The sequence below is a fragment of the Colobus angolensis genome, unplaced genomic scaffold (genome assembly GCF_000951035.1).
Source record: "Colobus angolensis palliatus isolate OR3802 unplaced genomic scaffold, Cang.pa_1.0 Scaffold245, whole genome shotgun sequence".
Taxonomy (NCBI): Eukaryota; Metazoa; Chordata; class Mammalia; order Primates; family Cercopithecidae; genus Colobus; species Colobus angolensis.
In genome coordinates this window covers 3,095,019-3,114,218 of record NW_012115655.1, presented here as the reverse complement: position 1 = coordinate 3,114,218, position 19,200 = coordinate 3,095,019, and the positions used below count along the sequence as shown (strand labels likewise).

The 19,200-nt window shown below is 38.5% G+C and overlaps 1 protein-coding gene across 1 annotated transcript in view; it reads right to left on the bottom strand.

Moving 5' to 3' along the window:
- Positions 1 to 19,200, bottom strand: part of VPS8 (vacuolar protein sorting 8 homolog (S. cerevisiae)) — a 251,525-nt gene that overhangs the window by 147,394 nt on the left and 84,931 nt on the right. The window contains exons 23-27 of the mRNA XM_011945863.1: positions 17,575 to 17,664; positions 15,268 to 15,319; positions 3,903 to 3,945; positions 2,412 to 2,484; positions 1,991 to 2,110 (exon numbers count right to left, since the gene is read on the bottom strand). Coding sequence (XP_011801253.1) covers positions 1,991 to 2,110; positions 2,412 to 2,484; positions 3,903 to 3,945; positions 15,268 to 15,319; positions 17,575 to 17,664 — 378 coding nt within the window. The remainder of the gene's footprint in view (positions 1 to 1,990; positions 2,111 to 2,411; positions 2,485 to 3,902; positions 3,946 to 15,267; positions 15,320 to 17,574; positions 17,665 to 19,200) is intronic.

Here is a 19,200-nt window from a genome sequence, read left to right as displayed (position 1 = left end):
GAGGGAGGGAGGGGAGGAAGGAAGGGAAGGAAGTCCAGATTTTTTACTGCAGGTTACAAGACTCATTATCTGCCTACCTCTCTGGATTTGTTTCCCTCTGCACTTCTCCTTATACTTAAAAGATGCAGCTATATTGAATTTTTTTCAATTACTTGAATACTCGTTGCTCTGTCTCATTTCCAGGCCTTTTTACATATTCAGCCCTCTGCCTACAATATTTTTTCCTACCCTTCCCCTGACTAACTTCTATTCAGACTCAGTGTAGACACCATTTTATCTAAGAAACATTCCCTAACACTCCATTAGGTGCTCCTCGTTAAGTGTTCCTATAGCATCCTGTACTTCCCCTAAGGCATGTGTTACACACTGTGCTATAATTATTTATCTACAAGTCTGGATCCTCTTCCTCCACAAAAGCAGAGTTTATATCTTGTTGACCAAGGCTGCATGCCCTAATGAGGATAGTACGTGGGATACGCCATGCACTCAAATTTTTGTCAACCAAATCAGAGACTGTTTTGCAGCCTTACTATAAATCCCAGTGTCATAATTCAGACATCAGCATAATTCCACATGTGTTTCGGTGCTACCACAGCCCTTAAAGAAATAAAAATTTCATTAAGTTCTTGGTTTTCTCTAACACTCTTTCTAAACCTCCTCCCCCATCACTTCCTGTTTCTTTTTTTCCTATGTGCCAGTCACCAACTACCTTTATGTTCCCCTCTGGACATTTAAAATTTCCTAAACCAACTAGATCTGACTTCTAAGTTTCTCCTTCCCTTCGTTCTATGCAATTAAAGTTATTACTTCTGATGTCAGATTTTCAAATTAAACTAATTCAAATGATAATAACCTTCTCATGAGTACTTACAGTTTTAAAATAATAGTTTATTATATTTATATAATTCAATTTATAAAAGTAGTACATGCTTATTAGGGAAATTTGCTTCATCTCACAGAGTGAATCACTATTAATATTTAGGTGTACTTCCATCCTTTTTTTCTCCAAATATTGTGTATATGTGTGTTTTGCATATTTGTGTGCCTGCTACTTTTGCTAAATGCTATAAGCATTTTCCATAACATCAAAAGCTTTTCAAAAAACAACTACAATGCTATTTAATTTGGAAGATACATTATGTTTTATCTAATTGTTCCCCAGAGGCATTTTCACAGACAACCTGGCTCACCCAAAATGTACATGTTCATCCCTAACTGAACATGTATAAGGGTGTTTTTTCAGCAAAAAGCTTCCATGTTCCATTTCAACTCCAGCTATTTTTACTATCATCACTACTACATCTCCTTCAACACCTCCCTTCCATATTTAGTATGCCAGGCAATATAATTTATGAAATCAAAGATGCACTACATCTAACTCAGTTCTCTTTAACTTTTTGATGAGTGTGTGTGAGAGAGAGAGGGAGAAAAAACAGAGAAGGAGAGAGGGAGGGAAGGAGGGAGGGATAGAAGGAGGGAGGGAGGAAGAGTAAAAGAAGGGAGGAAGGCAAGGAACTAAAAAAAAAATGGGTGGCACAACAAAATTAAACATTTGAAACCCTGACTTACTGCTAGTGCATAAAATCTATACCTGCAGAATAATTATGATTTTTCTATTAAAAAAATATTGCTTTGTCTTTTTTCTTTTTTTGAGACAGAGTCTGTCTTTGTAGCCCAGGCTGGAGTGCAATGGCACAATCTCAGCTCACTGCAACCTCCGGCTCCCAGGTTCAAGCAATTCTCGTGCCTCAGCCTCCTAAGTAGCTGGGATTACAGGCGCCCGCCACCATGCCCGGCTAAGTTTTGTATTATTAGTAGAGATGGGGTTTCGCCATGTTGGCCAGGCTGGTCTGGAACTCCTGACCTCAGGTGATCTGCCCGCCTCGGCCTGCCAAAGTGTTGGGATTATAGGCATTGAGCCACTGCGCCCCACCAAAAATTTATTGCTCTGTCTTCTTTGAAAACACCTCAAAATAAGACTATCTCTTACCAGTGCCAATACATTGAGAAATTCTCTTGTGTCAAAATGTAGCAAAGTCCGAATGTAAGGATAGATTTCTTCCTCAGGAGAAGCCTCTGCTGAATGCAGGCGAATTAGAAATTCAAAAACCTGCAAGTTGGAAAAAAAATGTTGATTATTTTCTCACCTTACAAAGTATCCTGCTGAAGCAGTGATTCCCCTTTGGATAAAATAAAGGCAGGCTGAATTCAGTTTAAATTGCTACTATATTTTAAGTTCTCTCTTAAATTCTCTCTCAGCTCTAATTATTGACTTTAGTAATAGTGTGTAAGTTCTCTCCTGTAACAGGCGATAGCTCCTGACCCACGTGGAAGCCTCAACTGCAATTTGTCTTCAGTGCATCTTAACAAGAGATGGAGAACAGTCAAAAGGCTATGAAAATAGTACCAACCTGGTTTTTAACCAAGGGAACAAGATCTTCAGGGATGTCACCAAGAGGATAGGCACGACCTGCTAGACAACAGCTGGAAGAAAAGAATGAGAATGGATCTGGCGACTTGTAAAGCAGATAACTTTCAAGCGAGTAACACATTGTTTCTCAAACTTGAGATACTAGTTTCATTTGTTAAGTAGGCTCAGCTTTTGTCAGTTAGGTCAAGTTCCAAAGCAGGTCAAGACGACACCCAGTTTAGAAAACGTGGGCAACAGATAGGGGGTGAGGTAATGCATCCTGTGACTGAGTAGGAGCTTTCATTTCTTCGTATGTTTCCTAAGAAAAACCAATGCTCTATTAAAGGGACAAGAAGGAATGAAGACAGACTTCTAAAGGCCTCATACCCAGTGTCTAGAAAGATGGTGCCTAATGGCACCATTATACTACGATAAACCTGTTAGAAGCCTGGCATTTTCAGATACTGTTAAACCAGGGGCTCTAACGATGGTATTAAAGATGGGGAAAGAGCTAGGCTAAATGTCTGGAAAATGTCTGCAACAGGACAAACCAGGGAGAGTTAGAATCTGAAGAGAAATTCACCCTACAGTTTTACCTCCAAATCAAACCTTCATGGCCAAAGACTTGCCTTGTGAGTTGAATTACTACAAATGTCATCTGAACATGTCTACCTTCTTTCTATTTTTGGAGGTGGGGAGGAGGCAAATTTTAAACCTTTTTGAACTACAATTTTCAGTGTTAGATTGGAGACAACTGGACACCAGCATATTTTGAAGAGTTTAAAGTACAGATGATAAAGCACTAAGTAAATGCATATTTCTTTCACACTAAAAAATCAATGTAACAAGTGTGAAACAGGTTTCAAAGTTAACTCTGACGTTAGATATGAGCTAAAACAATGTTCTGCTAGGTTCTGCCACCTTCCTGCCAAATAGCCGTCTACCTAAAAGTTCTATCAGGGCTCATTTCTGAGCTGGCACAGTCTACTGGAATGAACCCTGCTCCAGAAGTCAGGGGATAAACATTCTAGTTTTACCTCTGTTACTTTTTCATGATCTGAACAAGTCTCTTGTCCTCATATATAGACACAACACACATCCCACATAGTTGTCACTAGTAAACGTAAAAAACCCGGGTTTCAACACCAAAGTTTCTCAGCCTCAGCCCTACTGATACTTCGGGCCAGATAATTCTTTGTTGTGGGGACTACTGTGTGCACTGTATGCTGCTTATCCTTGGCCTCTGCCCACTAGATACCAATAGCACCCCTTCTCTAGCCCCAGTTATAACAACCAAAAATGTCTCTAGATGTTGCCAAACATCTCCAGGGAGTAGGAGACAGAATCATCCATGGTTGAGAACCACTGCTCTACATAAAAGAATTGTAAAAAATGAAAAGTACTATATAGATAAGAGATCATAGTATCTCTAAAAATATAGGAGAAATATAGAAAGAACATACATGTAGATGAATAAGTAAAATGATCTTACCTAATATATACAAGAAGCTTATTGCCCATAACAACTTGTTCATCTAAAATAGAAAGAGAAGTATCTTCAGCAATTTTCTCTCAAAACCTTTTCAGAAAAATAATCTTTATATAGAAACAAAAAAATAAAACTTGGCATTTACAGTGAGGTAAATATATTCCCAAATAACAGGAAGTTGAGATAAGACTACTTTATTAGCTTTTGAGTTTCCATCAGATTCTTGTCACAGATAAGAGCAATATAAGCTATTCAAAGATAGATGTAGAAGGAATAGATCTGAGGATAGAGATCTATGTATTGTTGGCCTAACCACTAACTTGGGACCAAGGGAAGGTGTAGGGCAGGCAATGAGTTGATGAACTATACATCAGAACCAATTAATTAATATTAAGGCATAACCATACTGTCTTCTTATTTGTAATATGGACTTTCACCACCCACAGTGCTCTAGGGCTGAAAAGGCCATTGTTCCCAAATGTTTAAAGTAATAGAATTAAACTAAATGATCTTTAGGGCCCTTTCTATTCTAAGTTACATAAAAATGTAAGATTCTGCCATCTTGTGATGCAAGCCTGTTCTCTGACTAAAGAAATCAGAAAGATAATATGACAAAGTTTGAAGCCAAGGGGTCAAGGGCAACACAGAATGGAGCAGGAGCATCAACAGGGTGAAGTGACTGGGAACGCCCATAGCGCACAGATGATGGGAATCTGTGGTTGGCAATAATGAAGAGCTGTAGTTTCTATTTTTGATATATGAATCCTGGACATAATGCAAGCAAGTGTATGCCTTTAACTTTATCAGTAATCTTTCACAAATACTCAAAATCTGCAATGTTGTTAGTGTATGTAAACTTGAATTGCTCCAAATGTATGAATAATTACATTTTGCTTCTGTTGCAAACGTTATTTGATTCAAATCAACTAGTATGATACATGGTGATCATCACCTGCATGGCATAACAACTTAATGTTTATTGGCTAACTAGACAAACACCAGTGAAAGAAAAATAAAGTCTCAGGACCCCAAACTCACTATGCCAAAAGGAAAAGTTAAGCTTCGGAACTGAGTTATGTAAAAAACAAAAACAAAAACAAACAAACGAAAAACCTGGCTCCCTTTGGTTCCTAAACAGATTGCTGCAAGACAGAAGGCCATGTCTCCCCAGCTGGCCTCCCTTACCCTGACAATGTAAATTAATAGCTGATGTTCACAGGCTCTGGACAAAGATAAGACTAGAAATTATTCCTCAGCCCATCCCAAGACAAATGCATATTTGACTTCTTCCCCTATTCTATGTTTACTTTACTTTCTGTAAAATGCAGATTTACTGAGCATGAGACAAATACATAATTAAGTGTTCCTCTTTTCCCTCTTGCCCCCTCTCTAATCTTTAAACACTGAAGTTCTCGAAATCCTCTGTGGAAAAAGCACAAGCTGAAGACCCTACTGTAGCTTGTGTCTCTTTCTCCCAGTGTGTCCTCAACCATGGTAAAATAAGCCTCTAAACTGATTGAGACTTGTTCTCAGACATTTTTTGATTTACACACCTTTCTTGCTGGAAATCTCAGGTAGAATATATCTAGCTCATGATATTCCTAGCGAGAGTTAAATGTATTTGTTTAACCTACCCATCTCCATTATTCCACTACTGTGAGCTTCTTATGAGCAGAGTCTGTGACATTTCTGTATTTCTAGCATCGAGTATAGTGTCTGGCACATAAGTAGGTAATTAGTAAATTGTATGCTGAAATGAACTGACATAGTACTTAATTTTCTACAACCTTTCTCTTCCCAATATCTTCTTTTAGACAACTTTTCATTATAAAAGATCATCACTTCCATTCAGACATTTTAATTCTCCACTTTCATTTCTGGTAGATATAGATGCAAAAGGCAATTTTCAACTTTGCTTCAAAAAGATTAGATTCAGGGCTACTATTAGGTACAGGAAGTTAAGACTATAAAATGACTCCCCCACCTCCACCCTTATAGTAAAAAAATGACAAAACCTGGACATCATACAGAAAGGAACTACCTGAAGTTACTAATGAGTTACTGAGGAGTGAGCACAAGCATGAGCTGGTGGGGACTTCAGCCTCATCTAGGGGAGGAGAGACAGGCAGTCACACTGTTCTTCCTTCTGGCCTGTCCCTGAGTAAGCGTACTCTGAACTGCACACATAGGGAGGCATGGAAAGGCCCCTAACCTTCCTGGCACGGGGGTGGGGGTGGGGGTGGGGGATCAGACACACAGGGAGGCATGGAAAGGCCCTAATCTCCCTGGCACAGGGGTGGGGGTGGGGGATCAGACACACAGGGAGGCATGGAAAGGCCCTAATCTCCCTAGCACGGGCGTGGGGGCGGGGGATCGGGAAAGTGAGGTCAGGAAACCATGAATACGGAAGGGGGTTGGGGAATCCCAAAAGTGAAAGAATCAAAGAGGAGATCCCCAAATTGTCTGCCCACACCTGGAGTGGATCCATTTACTAAACCAGCATGCAGGAAAAAGACTCAAAGCAGCTTAGTCAAAGACAAAAAACCAGGATCAAGAATAGAGCTCCCTCTCTGAAGGTTTTGGAGTGAGGAGGGAAACACATGGGCTCTGGTGGAGAGTTCCTTCACTTGGAGAAGCGGAGATGCGGAGTTAGCTGTACAAGTAAATTACCACCTCTGTGGCTTTTCGCCCAGGTCTAAGTGCTGTCTGTGTGGCAAGCACGGCAGAGCTGGAGGCCATCACAGAAAAAGCAACAATCTTTCTGGCAAGGGAAACGTGAAGTTAAGAAACATACACAGTTTAAAAATTAGGAGAATCTTGCAAAGGACGAGAAAGAGGAAGGATCCCCAAACTCTGTCTACCCTCATCACTGACTGACCCCTGAACCATGCGTGTGGATCAGAATCAAAGCAGATCAGCCATCCAGAAATGACCTGAGGAGAGACTGGAGCTGCACAAGAGAGAGAGTTTGCAGTTCAAGCCCACCAAGAAAATTATCTGATGAAAACAATACTCTGTGGTGAAAAATACCTGATAGAACAACGGAGAAAAATATTCACTGGAGAACCCATACTCTCCACACGATGTAACATTCATAATATCCAGATACAGTCCAAAATTACCCAACATGAAAAACCATGAAAATAAAACATATTTTTCTTAAAAGTGAATCGAATCCAATCCTGAGATGAACAAAATGTGAGAACAAGCAAAGATTTTAAAGCACTATTATAATTATCCTTAAGCAAAACACATGGTTTCAGTGCATGAAAATTTCAACAGATAAATGAAGAGTTGCAGCAGAGAAAACAGAAACAAGAACTAAATGGAAATTAGACTGAAAAATATAACTGTTGAAAATAAAAAATCACTGAGCAGATTTAACAGCTGAATTGACATGAAGGAGTTAAGAGCAAATGAATCTGAAGGAAGAGAATAGAAATCATCCAAGGTGAAAAACAGAGAAGAAAAAAGACCAAACAGAACACAGTCAAAATCCAGAGAAACAGACCTCAGAAGTGGTGGGGTAAGCACCTGCAAAAATCTCCTCCATAAAAGCAATACAAATACTGGTAAAAACTGTCAAATCGGCTTTTTCAGAACTCTTGAAATTAACTAAAAATTTGCCATAATCTGAGGAATATTTATTCAGAAAAATGCCTGAATCTCAGGAAGACCAGTGAATTTTAGTTTTAACTTTATGTATTGCCATCTCCCTTTCTCCAGCTCTACTGTAGTTTTGAAAATCAATATTGCCTTACAACTTGGGCAGCTGTGAAAACAAGTAGAACACAACGGGTTTGATAGCGACAGGAGGCAGCCAAATGCCTAGGCAGATAGGGGTGGGTCCCTCGTGAAACCCCACCTTCAAGCCAAAAAACAGCCTGAAGGCTGAAAGACCAGATTACTGGTCCGGATGAAATCTGCAACCTGGAGTGAGAACTTCTGTTTCTGTTTGCACATCCTCTCCCAGTTGATTCTTTCTGAATAATGCCTTTTAACCAATCGAATGTTGCCTTTTCCAATACTGCTATGGCCTGCCCCTCCCCTATTCTGAGCCCATAGTAGCCCCAGACTCACCACATTGAGGGGACTTTCCCGCCTTCGGGTAGCGGGACCACCCCCGCATCCCCTCTCCACAGAAAGCCATTTCATCACTCAATAAAACTCCCCACCTTGCTCAGTCTTCAATTGTCAGCGTATCCTCATTCTTCTTGGATGCTGGACAAGAGCTGGGGAGCCACCAAGTGCAGGTACCTAGAAAGGCTGTTATACTGGCCTTTTGCCTTCACTGGCAAAAGGTAGCCACCCCACACAATGGGGCCAGGGGCCGACCAATTGCTAACATGCTGCCGTCCATCAGGCTGTGGACGGTAAAACTAAAAGAGCTAATTAGCACACTAACACCCCATCTGGGGCTTCAGGGTCGTGGGCACCCTTGTCTAGGTGCTGCTGCATTCCCCTCAAGGCCACAGGCCTCACACGGAGCTTGCTCCTGTGTCAGCGCTTGGAGTGGCCAGCCAGATCCCACACTCGCTTGCTCATATGCTCCCTCCCACAAGGGGCTGAGCACAGCAGGCCAAGTAGACAGGGTGCCCCTGCTGCACACCCAGCAAAGGGCCAAGAGAAAATTCCTGTGTCAATCTTGTAGCCCCTCAAATGCCCCATTCTCAGAGAATTGTCACTACTTGACCTATCTGGCAGCTTACTTAAAAGCTCCATTTTCAGGGCTTACCTTTTTTTGCCCTAATTCAGAACTCACTCTGTGGGAACAGCACTATCCCCAGGACATTTGTGGAAACAGTTAGTGCCATTGTTCAACATTACAGTGGGCTGAGACAGTGTTAGTAGTTGGGACTAATAAGTGGTGCACCAAAAACCTTAAAAGGAAAAACTGGAGAACGGGAGATCTGCGGGGGCTTTTGAAAAGTTCTAACATATTCCTGGAATTCTAAAAGGATGTATGCATATAAAGGGCTTTGCACTTACCCAGGGAAATTCTCAAAGGCCCTAATTTATAATCCATGGCTGACTTTGCAGCTCTGTGCAAGCAGGAAGGGAAGGCTACAGCAGAATTCTAAACTGCCTGCCAAAGAACTGAAAATTCCAAGATAAAATGAAGCAAGAACTGATAGGATTAAAGTGAGAGAGGTACAATTCAACAATATTTGGAGACTTCAATATCCCACTTTCAAAAACCGATAGAACAATCAGTAGAAGATGAACAGGAAATACAAGACTTGAACAAAACTATAAGCAAATAGACCTAACAGACAAAGAAGCCCAGAGAATTTCACCCCAAAATATGGCACCATGGTATGCAGATTATTTTAAATTAAGGGTCCTTCAAGGTCAGCATATGCTGGGAGAGACTTGTGAAAGGAAAATAAATCTTGCGACCCCAAAATCACTAAGCCAAAGGGAAAAGTCAAGCTGGGAACTAATGTCAGGCAAATCTGATCCCATTCTATCCCTAAATAAGACAGCTACAAAGATAAGAAGCTACATACCTCCCTCACAATTTACCCACAAGGAAATTCCTTGTGGACAAAGGACAGACAGAACTCAAAGTCATCCCTTGGAGGCTCACCTGAGACAAATGCGTATCTAATTGCTTCCTCTGCCCTATTGTTTACGTAAAAATGGAGATTCACTGAGCCAGACTAAATTGTGTATTCAGTGGAAGGCTGATCAAGGACTCAAAAGAATGCAATCTTTTGTCTCTGACCTACTTCTAACCTGGAAGCCCTCACTTCCAGTTCTCCTGCCTTACCAGACTGAACCAATGTACATCTTAAACATATCGATGGATGTCTCATGTCTTCCTAAAATGTATAAAAGCAAGCTGCCCATCTCGGACACGTGTCGTTAGGACCCTGTGGCTGTGTCACAGGTGCATCCTTAACCTTGGCAAGATAAACTTTCTAAATAGACTGAGGCCTGGGTTAACAGGGCTCAGTAACTTTAACAGGTTCAAGATATTTTGAGTTAACAGGCTCTACTCTGACATTATGTGATCTACCTTAAGACCGGACCCTCCAAAGAAAACACAATTAATTGCCTTCCATCCCTTTCCTGAAATCTCTTTATTGAGAAAAAGAAACCTAAGGAATACAATCGCACCTCTACAAGCTTTTTCACAAAATAATGTCTGCTCTCAACAACGATCCAAATATTGTTGGATCATTCAAATTCCAAAGACGATCCTTTACAAGTTAACTTCTGTCTCCCAGGTCCATTCATTCCCCTAATAATCATTTTCGACCCCTTAAAAGAACTGCCTATTTCCCCATCTCCCTTCTAACCCATAAGAAAGGGTGCATCTGTACCTCCTTGGGTTTTCAAGTCATCATAATCCTTCAGTTACCCCATGTTTATGCATGTTAACAAAAGCATATGCCTTTTTCTACCCATTAATCTATTATTAATTCATTTCAACAGACTTAGACTCAAAGTTTCAGAGGGAAAGTTTAAATTTCCCTACAGACATCTATGTAAAACACTACCCAACAACAGAAGACATTCGACATATTACTATGCTCAAGTGCACATAGAACATTCTCCAGAACAGACCTTATGTGAGGTCATAAAGTAAGTGCCAACAAATTCTTAAAAGATAGAAATCACAAAAAGTACATTTTCTGACCACAAAAAAAGTAGAAATCAATATGAGAAGGAAATGTGAGAAATTCTCACATAGGTGGAAATTAGACAACACACTTCTAAATCACCAGTCAAGACATGACAAGAGAAATTATAAAATACTTTAGGATGAATGAAAATGAAGACGACATACCAAAACGTATTGCTTAGAGGAATATTTGTAGCTGTAAACACCTAATTGAAACAACAACAAAACAACAAAGACCTGAAATCAACAATATGAGCTTCTACCTAAACAGCTTCTAACCCAAAGAGCTGAAGAAAGCAAATAACAGACTAAAGTTGAATGCATGATATCAAAATTGGTTCTATGAAAAGATTAACAAAACTGACAAACCTTTAGGCAAACTAAAGAGAGAAGAGTCAAATTACAAAAATTAGTAATGAAAGAGACATTGCTACTGACCTTACAGAAAAAAAAGGAATTATGAAGGAATACTATAAACAACTATCTGCCTACATATTAGATAATGCAGATGAAATGGTCAAATGTCTAGAAATTTTAAAACTACTAAAACTACTGAAACACTCAAAAAGAAACAGATAATCTGAGTAAACTCCAACAAACAAAGAAACTAAACTAGTGCTATGGTCTGAATGTGGCACCCAATTCATGTGTTGCAAACTTCATCCCCAGTGCTACAGTGCTGGGAGGTGGGGGCCCTTGGGGAGGTGTTTAAGTCACGAGGGTTCCACCCTCACGAATGGATTAATGCTGTAGTAAAAAAGGGCTTGATGGACTGGGTTCACTATTTTTCCACTCTTCTGCCAAGTGAGGACGCAGTGTTTGTTCCCACTTGCACTTCCAACTTCCGCCACGTGAGGACACAGCAAGAAGGCCTTCACGAGACACCAGGTGCCAGCACCTGGATTTTGGACTTCTCAGCCACCAGAACTGTAAGACATAAGTTTGTCTTACCCAGTCTTAGGTATTCTGTTACAGCAGCACAAAACAGACCAAAACAACTAATAATTTTAAAACTTCCAATAAAGAAAAGCCCAGGCACACATGGCTTCATATTGAATTCCACCAAACATTAAAAAAGTTAACACTAATCCTTCACAAACTCTTCCAAAAAATAAGAGAGAATACTTCCCAACTCATTCTATGAGGTAAAACATACCAAGACACACTAATAACAACACTGGTATTCTTTTGATAACAAGATATCAAAAGAAAACAAAACTGTAGAACAATATCTCTTATGAATATAGACACACAAATCCTTGAGAAATAGTAGCAAACTGAATCCAGCAACATAGTTAAAAGATTATATACCAAGTGAGATTTATCCCAAGAATGCAAGGTTGGCTTAACATACAGAATTAAATAGATCGTATCAATAAAATAAAGGACAAAATCCACAAGATAATCTTAACAGATGCAGAAAAAGCATCTGTTAAATCCAACAGTCTTTCATGTTAGAAACACTCAAACTGGGTAAAGAAAACTTCATCGAATGGGTAAGACTATCTACATCAAATTTAATGATGAAATATTGAGTGCTTTCCCCCAATATCAAGAAAATAAGACATCCATTCTTGCCACTTTTGTTCAACACTGTGTTAGTGGGTGTAGCCGGCCCAATTAGGGAATAAAAACAAAGGCATCTAGATTAGAAAGAAAAAAGTATAATTATTTTGATTTGCAGATGACATAATCTATATTTTCCTTAGCAAGTTCTAAGAAATTAACTTTAAAAATTAGAACTAATAAATGAATACAGCAAGGACGTAGGATACAAGGTCAATATACAAAAATCACACTAGCAATTAACATCCTATTTCACACTAGCAATTAATACCCTGAAAATAAAATTAAGAAAACAATTCCATTTATAAGAGCATCAAGGTGAATAAAATACTTAGGAAGAGGAAAAGAAGTATATGACCTATACATTAAAAACTGCAAAATATCATTGGAAAAAAAGTAATGAAGACCTAAATAAAATGAAAAGATGTGCTGTGTTCATGAACTGAAAGATTTGGTAATATTAGTACAGTAATAAAATTGATACACAGATTCAAAGCAATCCTTATGAAAATCCCAGCTGCCTTTTCTGCAGAAAAGTGGAAAGCAAAGTGACTTTAAGACCAAAATAACCTGGGTACAGTGGCTCACCCCTATAATCTCAGCTACTTGGGAGGCTGAGGTGGGAGGATTGCTCGAGGTCAGGAGTTCAAGACCAGCCTGGGCAACATAGCAAGATCTTGTCTTAAGAATTTTTTCTTTTTAATTCAGCAGGGCATGGTGGCCTGTAGTATCAGCTACTTGGGAGGCTGAGGCAGGAGGATCATTTGATCCCATAAGTTTGAGGCTACAATGAACTATGATCACACCACTGTACTCCAGCCTGACTGACAGAATGAGACTCTGTCTCTAAAAGAAAATTAATTTTAAAAAGATAAAAATAGAAAAAATATCACATTCATACATTACAAGATTCTACAGTGTTAAGATAGCAATTCTCCAAATTAATCGATAGCATCAATGCAATCTCAAAGAAAATCAAACGAGCTTTTTAAAAAAAAACTGATGAGCTGATTTTAATGTTCATATAGAAAGGCAAAGAACCTGGACTAGATAAGCCAATTTTGAAAAAGAAAAACAATATTGTAGGACTTAAAATATGTGATTTTGAGACTTACTATGAAGTTACAAGAAGCAAGACAGTGTATTACCGGAGAAGGATAGACATATAGTTCAATAGAACTGAAGACAGCACAGAAACACACCCACAGCTACATGGTCACTTGACTTTTCATAAAGGTGTCAAGGTAATTCAATGGAAATAAGATAATCTCAGCAATAAATGGTAAGACTTACAGGAACAACTGATAGCTGTATGGAAAAAAATCCTTAAACTTCACCTTGCATCATTTATAAACATTAACTCAAAATGAATTATAGACCTAAATACAAGAGGTTAAAACTATTAAATTTCTACAAGAAAATGTGGGAGAAAATATTTATGTCACTAAATTGAACCAAGATTTCTTAAACAGAATACCAAAAAGCCTAAATGACAAAAAAAATTAATAAGATGAACTTCATGAAAATTAAAAAATTTTGCTCTTTGCAAAACATGGTTAAGAAAACAAAAAAGCAAGCTATGGATGAGGGTTAAAATTTTTGCCAAACATACTGGAAAAGGGCTTACATCCAGACTACATAAAAAACTCTTCCAGACTCTGATGGTAAGCTCACTACCTTGGGAACTCTGTTTTTTTTTTTTTTTTTTTGAGACAGAGTCTCACTCTGTCACCCAGGCTGGAGTGCAATGGCATGATCTCAGCTCACTGCAACCTCTGCCTCCCGGGTTCAAGCAATTCTTCTGCCTCAGCCTCCTGAGTAGCTGGGACTACAGGCACCCACCATCACACCCAGCCAATTTTTACATTTTTGGTAGAGACGGGGTTTCACCATATTGGCCAGGCTGGTCTTGAACTCCTGACCTCGTGATCTGCCCGCCTGGGCCTCCCAAAGTGCTGGCATGAGCCACCATGCGTGGCCAGCTTGGGAACTCTTAATAATTCAATAATATGAAGACAACCCCAGGTCATCCCCACCAATTAAAAAAAGGAAAAGGACTAAATATTTAAACAGATGAGTCACAAAAGATATGTGAATGGCTAAACAAGCACATGAAAAAACGATTAACATCACTAATGATCAGAGAATAAAAATTAAAATCATAATGAAATACCATTATTTATTAGAATGGCTAAAGTTTTAAGAAGATTTAAAACACTGACAGTATCAAGTGCTTGCAAGGATGTGGAAAAACTGGAACTCTCAAATACTGTTGATAAGGAATGGTACAGCATTTGGAAAAACCACACAGCAATAGCTTAGAAAGTAAAACATATATTTATCATACAATCCAGCCATTCCAACCTTAGGTATTTGCCCGAGAAAATGAACACATTTGTCCACACAGAAACTTACAGCTAGTGGCCAGGAATGGAGGGTAAGAGAACAAGGGTGGATACTTGAGGTAATGAAAGTTTTCAGTATCTTGACTTTATCAATATGAATTAAATATGAATATCCAGTTGTGATACTGTACTTTATTTTTTGCAAGATGTTATCATTGAGGAAACTATGTAAAGACTATTTAGGACCTCTATGTGCCATTTCTTACAACTGCATGCAATTACCTCAAAAAGTTTAAAAAAAAAAAACAAAACCTTGTCCACAAATATTGTAGCAGCATTATATTATTCACAGTAGTCCCAAACTGAAAGCAACTCAAATATCCATGAAGCGGTGAGTGATTAAACAGCTTATGGTATATTCAATCCATAGAATATCATTTAGTGGTAAAAGGGAACAAAATATTAATATACATAAAACAACCTGGATGACTCTCAAAAATATGCTTCATCCATGTTAAATGAAAGAAATAAAACACCAAAGATTACACAGTACATAATTCCATTCACATGAAGTGTAGTGACAGAAAGTAGATCAGTGACTGCCCAGAGCAAGGCTGTGGGGGAAGGATCAAGTACAAAGGGGAAGGAGGTAACTTTTTAGTATGAGAGGCTATGGCTCCTTCTACAGCTTGATTATAGTGGTGTTACATGATTGCACATGATTACCAACATTCACACTACACACATATAATTGGAGAATTTTATAACATTTAAATAATACCTTAAATACAGGAAAGCAAAAAATTAAGGCTTAGAAAATAAATACCTGTTAGCGTTCTTCCAGCATTCAGAGGAGGAGCAATGACTCTGAAAAGTTTCTGTATTAAAAGTAATAGGAAAACAATCACCATCATCTCAAATGATATTATTTAAAAAATAATCAAGAATCTTATGCTATTCATCACCATTCGCTGACAGAATTAGTCATTTACCATTAGGATTAAACATGAAAACCTTTAATCTGTACATGAAATGTTTAGAAGGGTCACTGAGAAACAATCACTGTTGTCATAATCCTCACCGGAAAAACCCATTTAATACACACCAGTTACATAAAGGGCTTACCTGAGATTATAATTTTGATATAAAGTATCCTTTGGTTCTTAAAAGCTTTATTCTTCTAAAAGCTACGAAGCAAGGGAAAGGACATCCCGCTAAAGTGGTAACAGAGATGACTTTAAACTGAAAATACCTAACCAGCAGCCACAGAAAGAAATACCATCTAAACTTAAGCAGAGGCTCCCAAATATATAGCTGCCATGGACCCCCCTTCAGAGGGAGATTCTTATTTGAGAAAAAACGGATCCTTAGCACCAGGAAATGCAAATTCAGCTGTCCATTAGCATCAAAAAGCCCAAAAGAACTTTCCATGCTTTCCCACTGAAGACCTAACTACCTGCTACCCTCGTTTTTGTTAAGCTGGTATATAAACCTCTACCTCTGGCTACTGAGCAGAGATGCTTATTACTGAGTGTTCCTGCACATATGTGAATAATCTTTATCTTTTCTCCTGTTAATCTGTATACTGTCAGTTAATTCAAAGCCTTCAACCCTTTCCCTGTACCTCCCACCTCTGGGACCTAAATTGGTAAATAAAAAGTTTTTCCTCCCAACTCAAGACACCTATTCTTACCTTAGCCAAAACTAGAAAAAAGGAAAGTTTCTTATGGTAGTCATCTCAAATATGATGACACTCTTTCATTCTAAAAAATCTAGACAATTTCAAGAGACGGGACACTTTCTCTTAATTCAGACCTCTTTAAGTACTAAAATAGCCAAACTTTAAACACTTCGAACACAAAACAAGGTAACCTCAATAGCTCAGTGTTCCATTTGAGATGTATCAGTATAAATGCAAACCAGATTTTATTAATATGAGGAATACGAAACCGATGCAAAACAAAAATTTCAAAAGCAATGTAACAAAAATACAGCAATCATCTTGTCAATGCAGAATGCATCAAAATAGAATCTTTTTTGAGGGATTAATTTGAGCAAAACTAGAAACTACATTAATTCTTCTGAATTGTGGCTTAGTTGTGGCATGCAGGGAGGCACTAGACCTCACTGAGGAGGCAGCTGACGAGTCTTTTTCAGGGAACTACTGGACCTTAATGAAGCAGCAGCTGAGAGGTGTTCAAGATAAAAAAAATACTTGACATTACAGACAATCAGGGCCAAACCCCCAAAACCAGGGGTAGAGGGGTGGGGGACTAATTTTAGAAACTAGAAGAGAAGTGCAACCAAAATTGAAGGGTTATGAATTAGAGAGGTACTCACCCTACCAAACTTAACGTGCTTAAAGAAGCCTGAACTATCATAGAATGCTGACTTCTTAATACTGAAGATAGTTTTGGATGGCAATAAATTAGCAAAATGGATGCCTTCGGCAGAGGCTTGATTTTTTTGAGGGACACTACAATAAAGCATTGGGCTAGGAGGGCACTACATGTATCTACAACTCATTCTCCACTATTCTGCCATCAAACTTAAGACAAATAAGAAAACAGATATGGGGTTTGGTTTTTCCAAAAGTAAGTCCAAATGTTTTTTAGATTCTCTTGGTAAGGAGAATAAAAAATTAGAATGAATGCTATGAAATTCTGAGTTAGTAAAAGCGAAAAATGATCAATTAATAATGGCCTCCTACCATTTTCAGGAGCTTCCCCAGCAGAATATATCTACAAATAGCATTACTCAATAGTACATTGATTATATAAAATAGTTACACAAAATAAATTTTTCATATCTTTAGGAAAAGTTACTACAGTATCAAAAATTCTTATGAGAAAAACATGTAAAGCCTAACAAGCAAGCATTAATTTAAATTTTATCTATTGTTCTCTGGTATTTAAATACCTACTTATGTAGATAAGAAAGCAAGCAATGGCAGAAGGTATAAAATTGAAGACTATCTAAAAGCCCCAAGCTAAAATGAGTTCAAGGTCAATAAATCTATAAGAATTTTTAAATAATTGGATAAAACTAGAAACTGTTAAAAGCAAATGGAGAATAGGAGAAAAAAAGTTAGTAGACAAAATTAATTATGTATCCAAGTCAGGAAGTATCTTACCTCCATGGGACTAATAAATTCATTCATGCCTCTGTTGTAGACATAGATCATAGCATCATATAAACGATTTTCCCAACACATGAGAACCACCTGTGAAAAGGAAAAGCCACTTTGTCCATACAATTCAGAGTCAACAATTATTTTCCTTGAAGCTTTAAGAATGGAAAAGGTCTTGAATTCTCTTCCCTAATTTTTCTTGTTTCTTCTCTGATAAAAACTGAAATTCAAGGACTCAAACACAATGCAAGGGTAAGAGCTGCTGTAGGTGAAATTACTACTTCTAATAGTACAATGCTTACTTTAAGACATTCACAGTGTCTAATTTTGTCTCTTCTCTATCCTCCCCCTTTCTATATTCATTTTACCTTTGGTCAATAGTTCTACAAATATTTATTGAACACATATTCAAACCCTCTCCTAGGCACTGGGAATAAAGTGTTAGATAAGATAAATCCAGACTTTGTCCCTACCCTTATAGAACTTACATTGATCTTGGATGCCCACCAAAAGGAGGTAGGGGTACAAAATGGCATGTGAGTTAAGACTTGGGGAAGATACTCAATTACACAAATAATTCATTATTTACAAATGTGGTAAGCGCTATTAACCTGACTGGTCTGGAGTATTCAAAAAGTCACCCCTGAAGGAACAACATTTAAGGTGGGACCTGTATGTGAGCCACAAGCAGAAGTGCAAGCTAGGAATTCTGTAGGAAGAAGCAAGAGTAAGGATGAAGGACCTAATGTGGAAGTGAGCTGGAAGTGCTTAAGGATGGAGAGAAATCAATTTGAGAAAACATTTTGGAAGAGGACTAGATATGAGTTTGAGTATACAGTACTCTATATTCTGTCCCTATGACAGCTATATAATACTATAAACAGTGGCAAGAGGAGAAGGGCAGAATTCAGCAAAGGAGAATGACAAGCGGGAGTGAGAGTAAGAGAGAAAATGGAAGTGAGATGTGCTGGGAGAGTCTTTCTAGAGAAGGCCTGTTCTTGGACTTCTACGACTCTCTACCCCTCTCTCAGCCAGTACCATGATATGCATCTCTTCACTGATGACTAACACATTTACAGCTTCAGCCCTAACCTCCCTCTAACCCGTACATATATCCAACTACTTAATTTGGTATCTTCACCTGAATGTCTAGTAGCGATCTCAAAATAAAATGGCCAACCAGAACTCCTGATTTGTCTCTCAAACTTAGACCTGCCTTAGTCTTGCAATCTTCTCAAAGGAATCACTCACTATTCACCCTGTTTCTCAAACCAAAAACTAGGCATCATCCTTAAATTCTCTCATTCCCACACTCTCACATCCCAATTCATCAGCAAATCAATTCTATCTCCAAAACATTCAAAATCAGGCCATCTCTCTTCATCTCACTGTTACCATCTCTGGCCAGAATCACCTCCTGGACCAACTTCCCAACTAGTCTCTTTGCTTCCTCTGCACTTGGCTCCCATCCCTCATTCTGTTACCCCTAAAACACAGGGTGCTCATGCTTAAAACTTTTCTAATGATTTTTCATAGCACTTAGAATAGATGGAAAGATCTATACCTTGCCCTGCAAGATCTACCTCTGTACCAAGCTCCAGATCTGCTTCCTTTTCTGTTACTGGAACA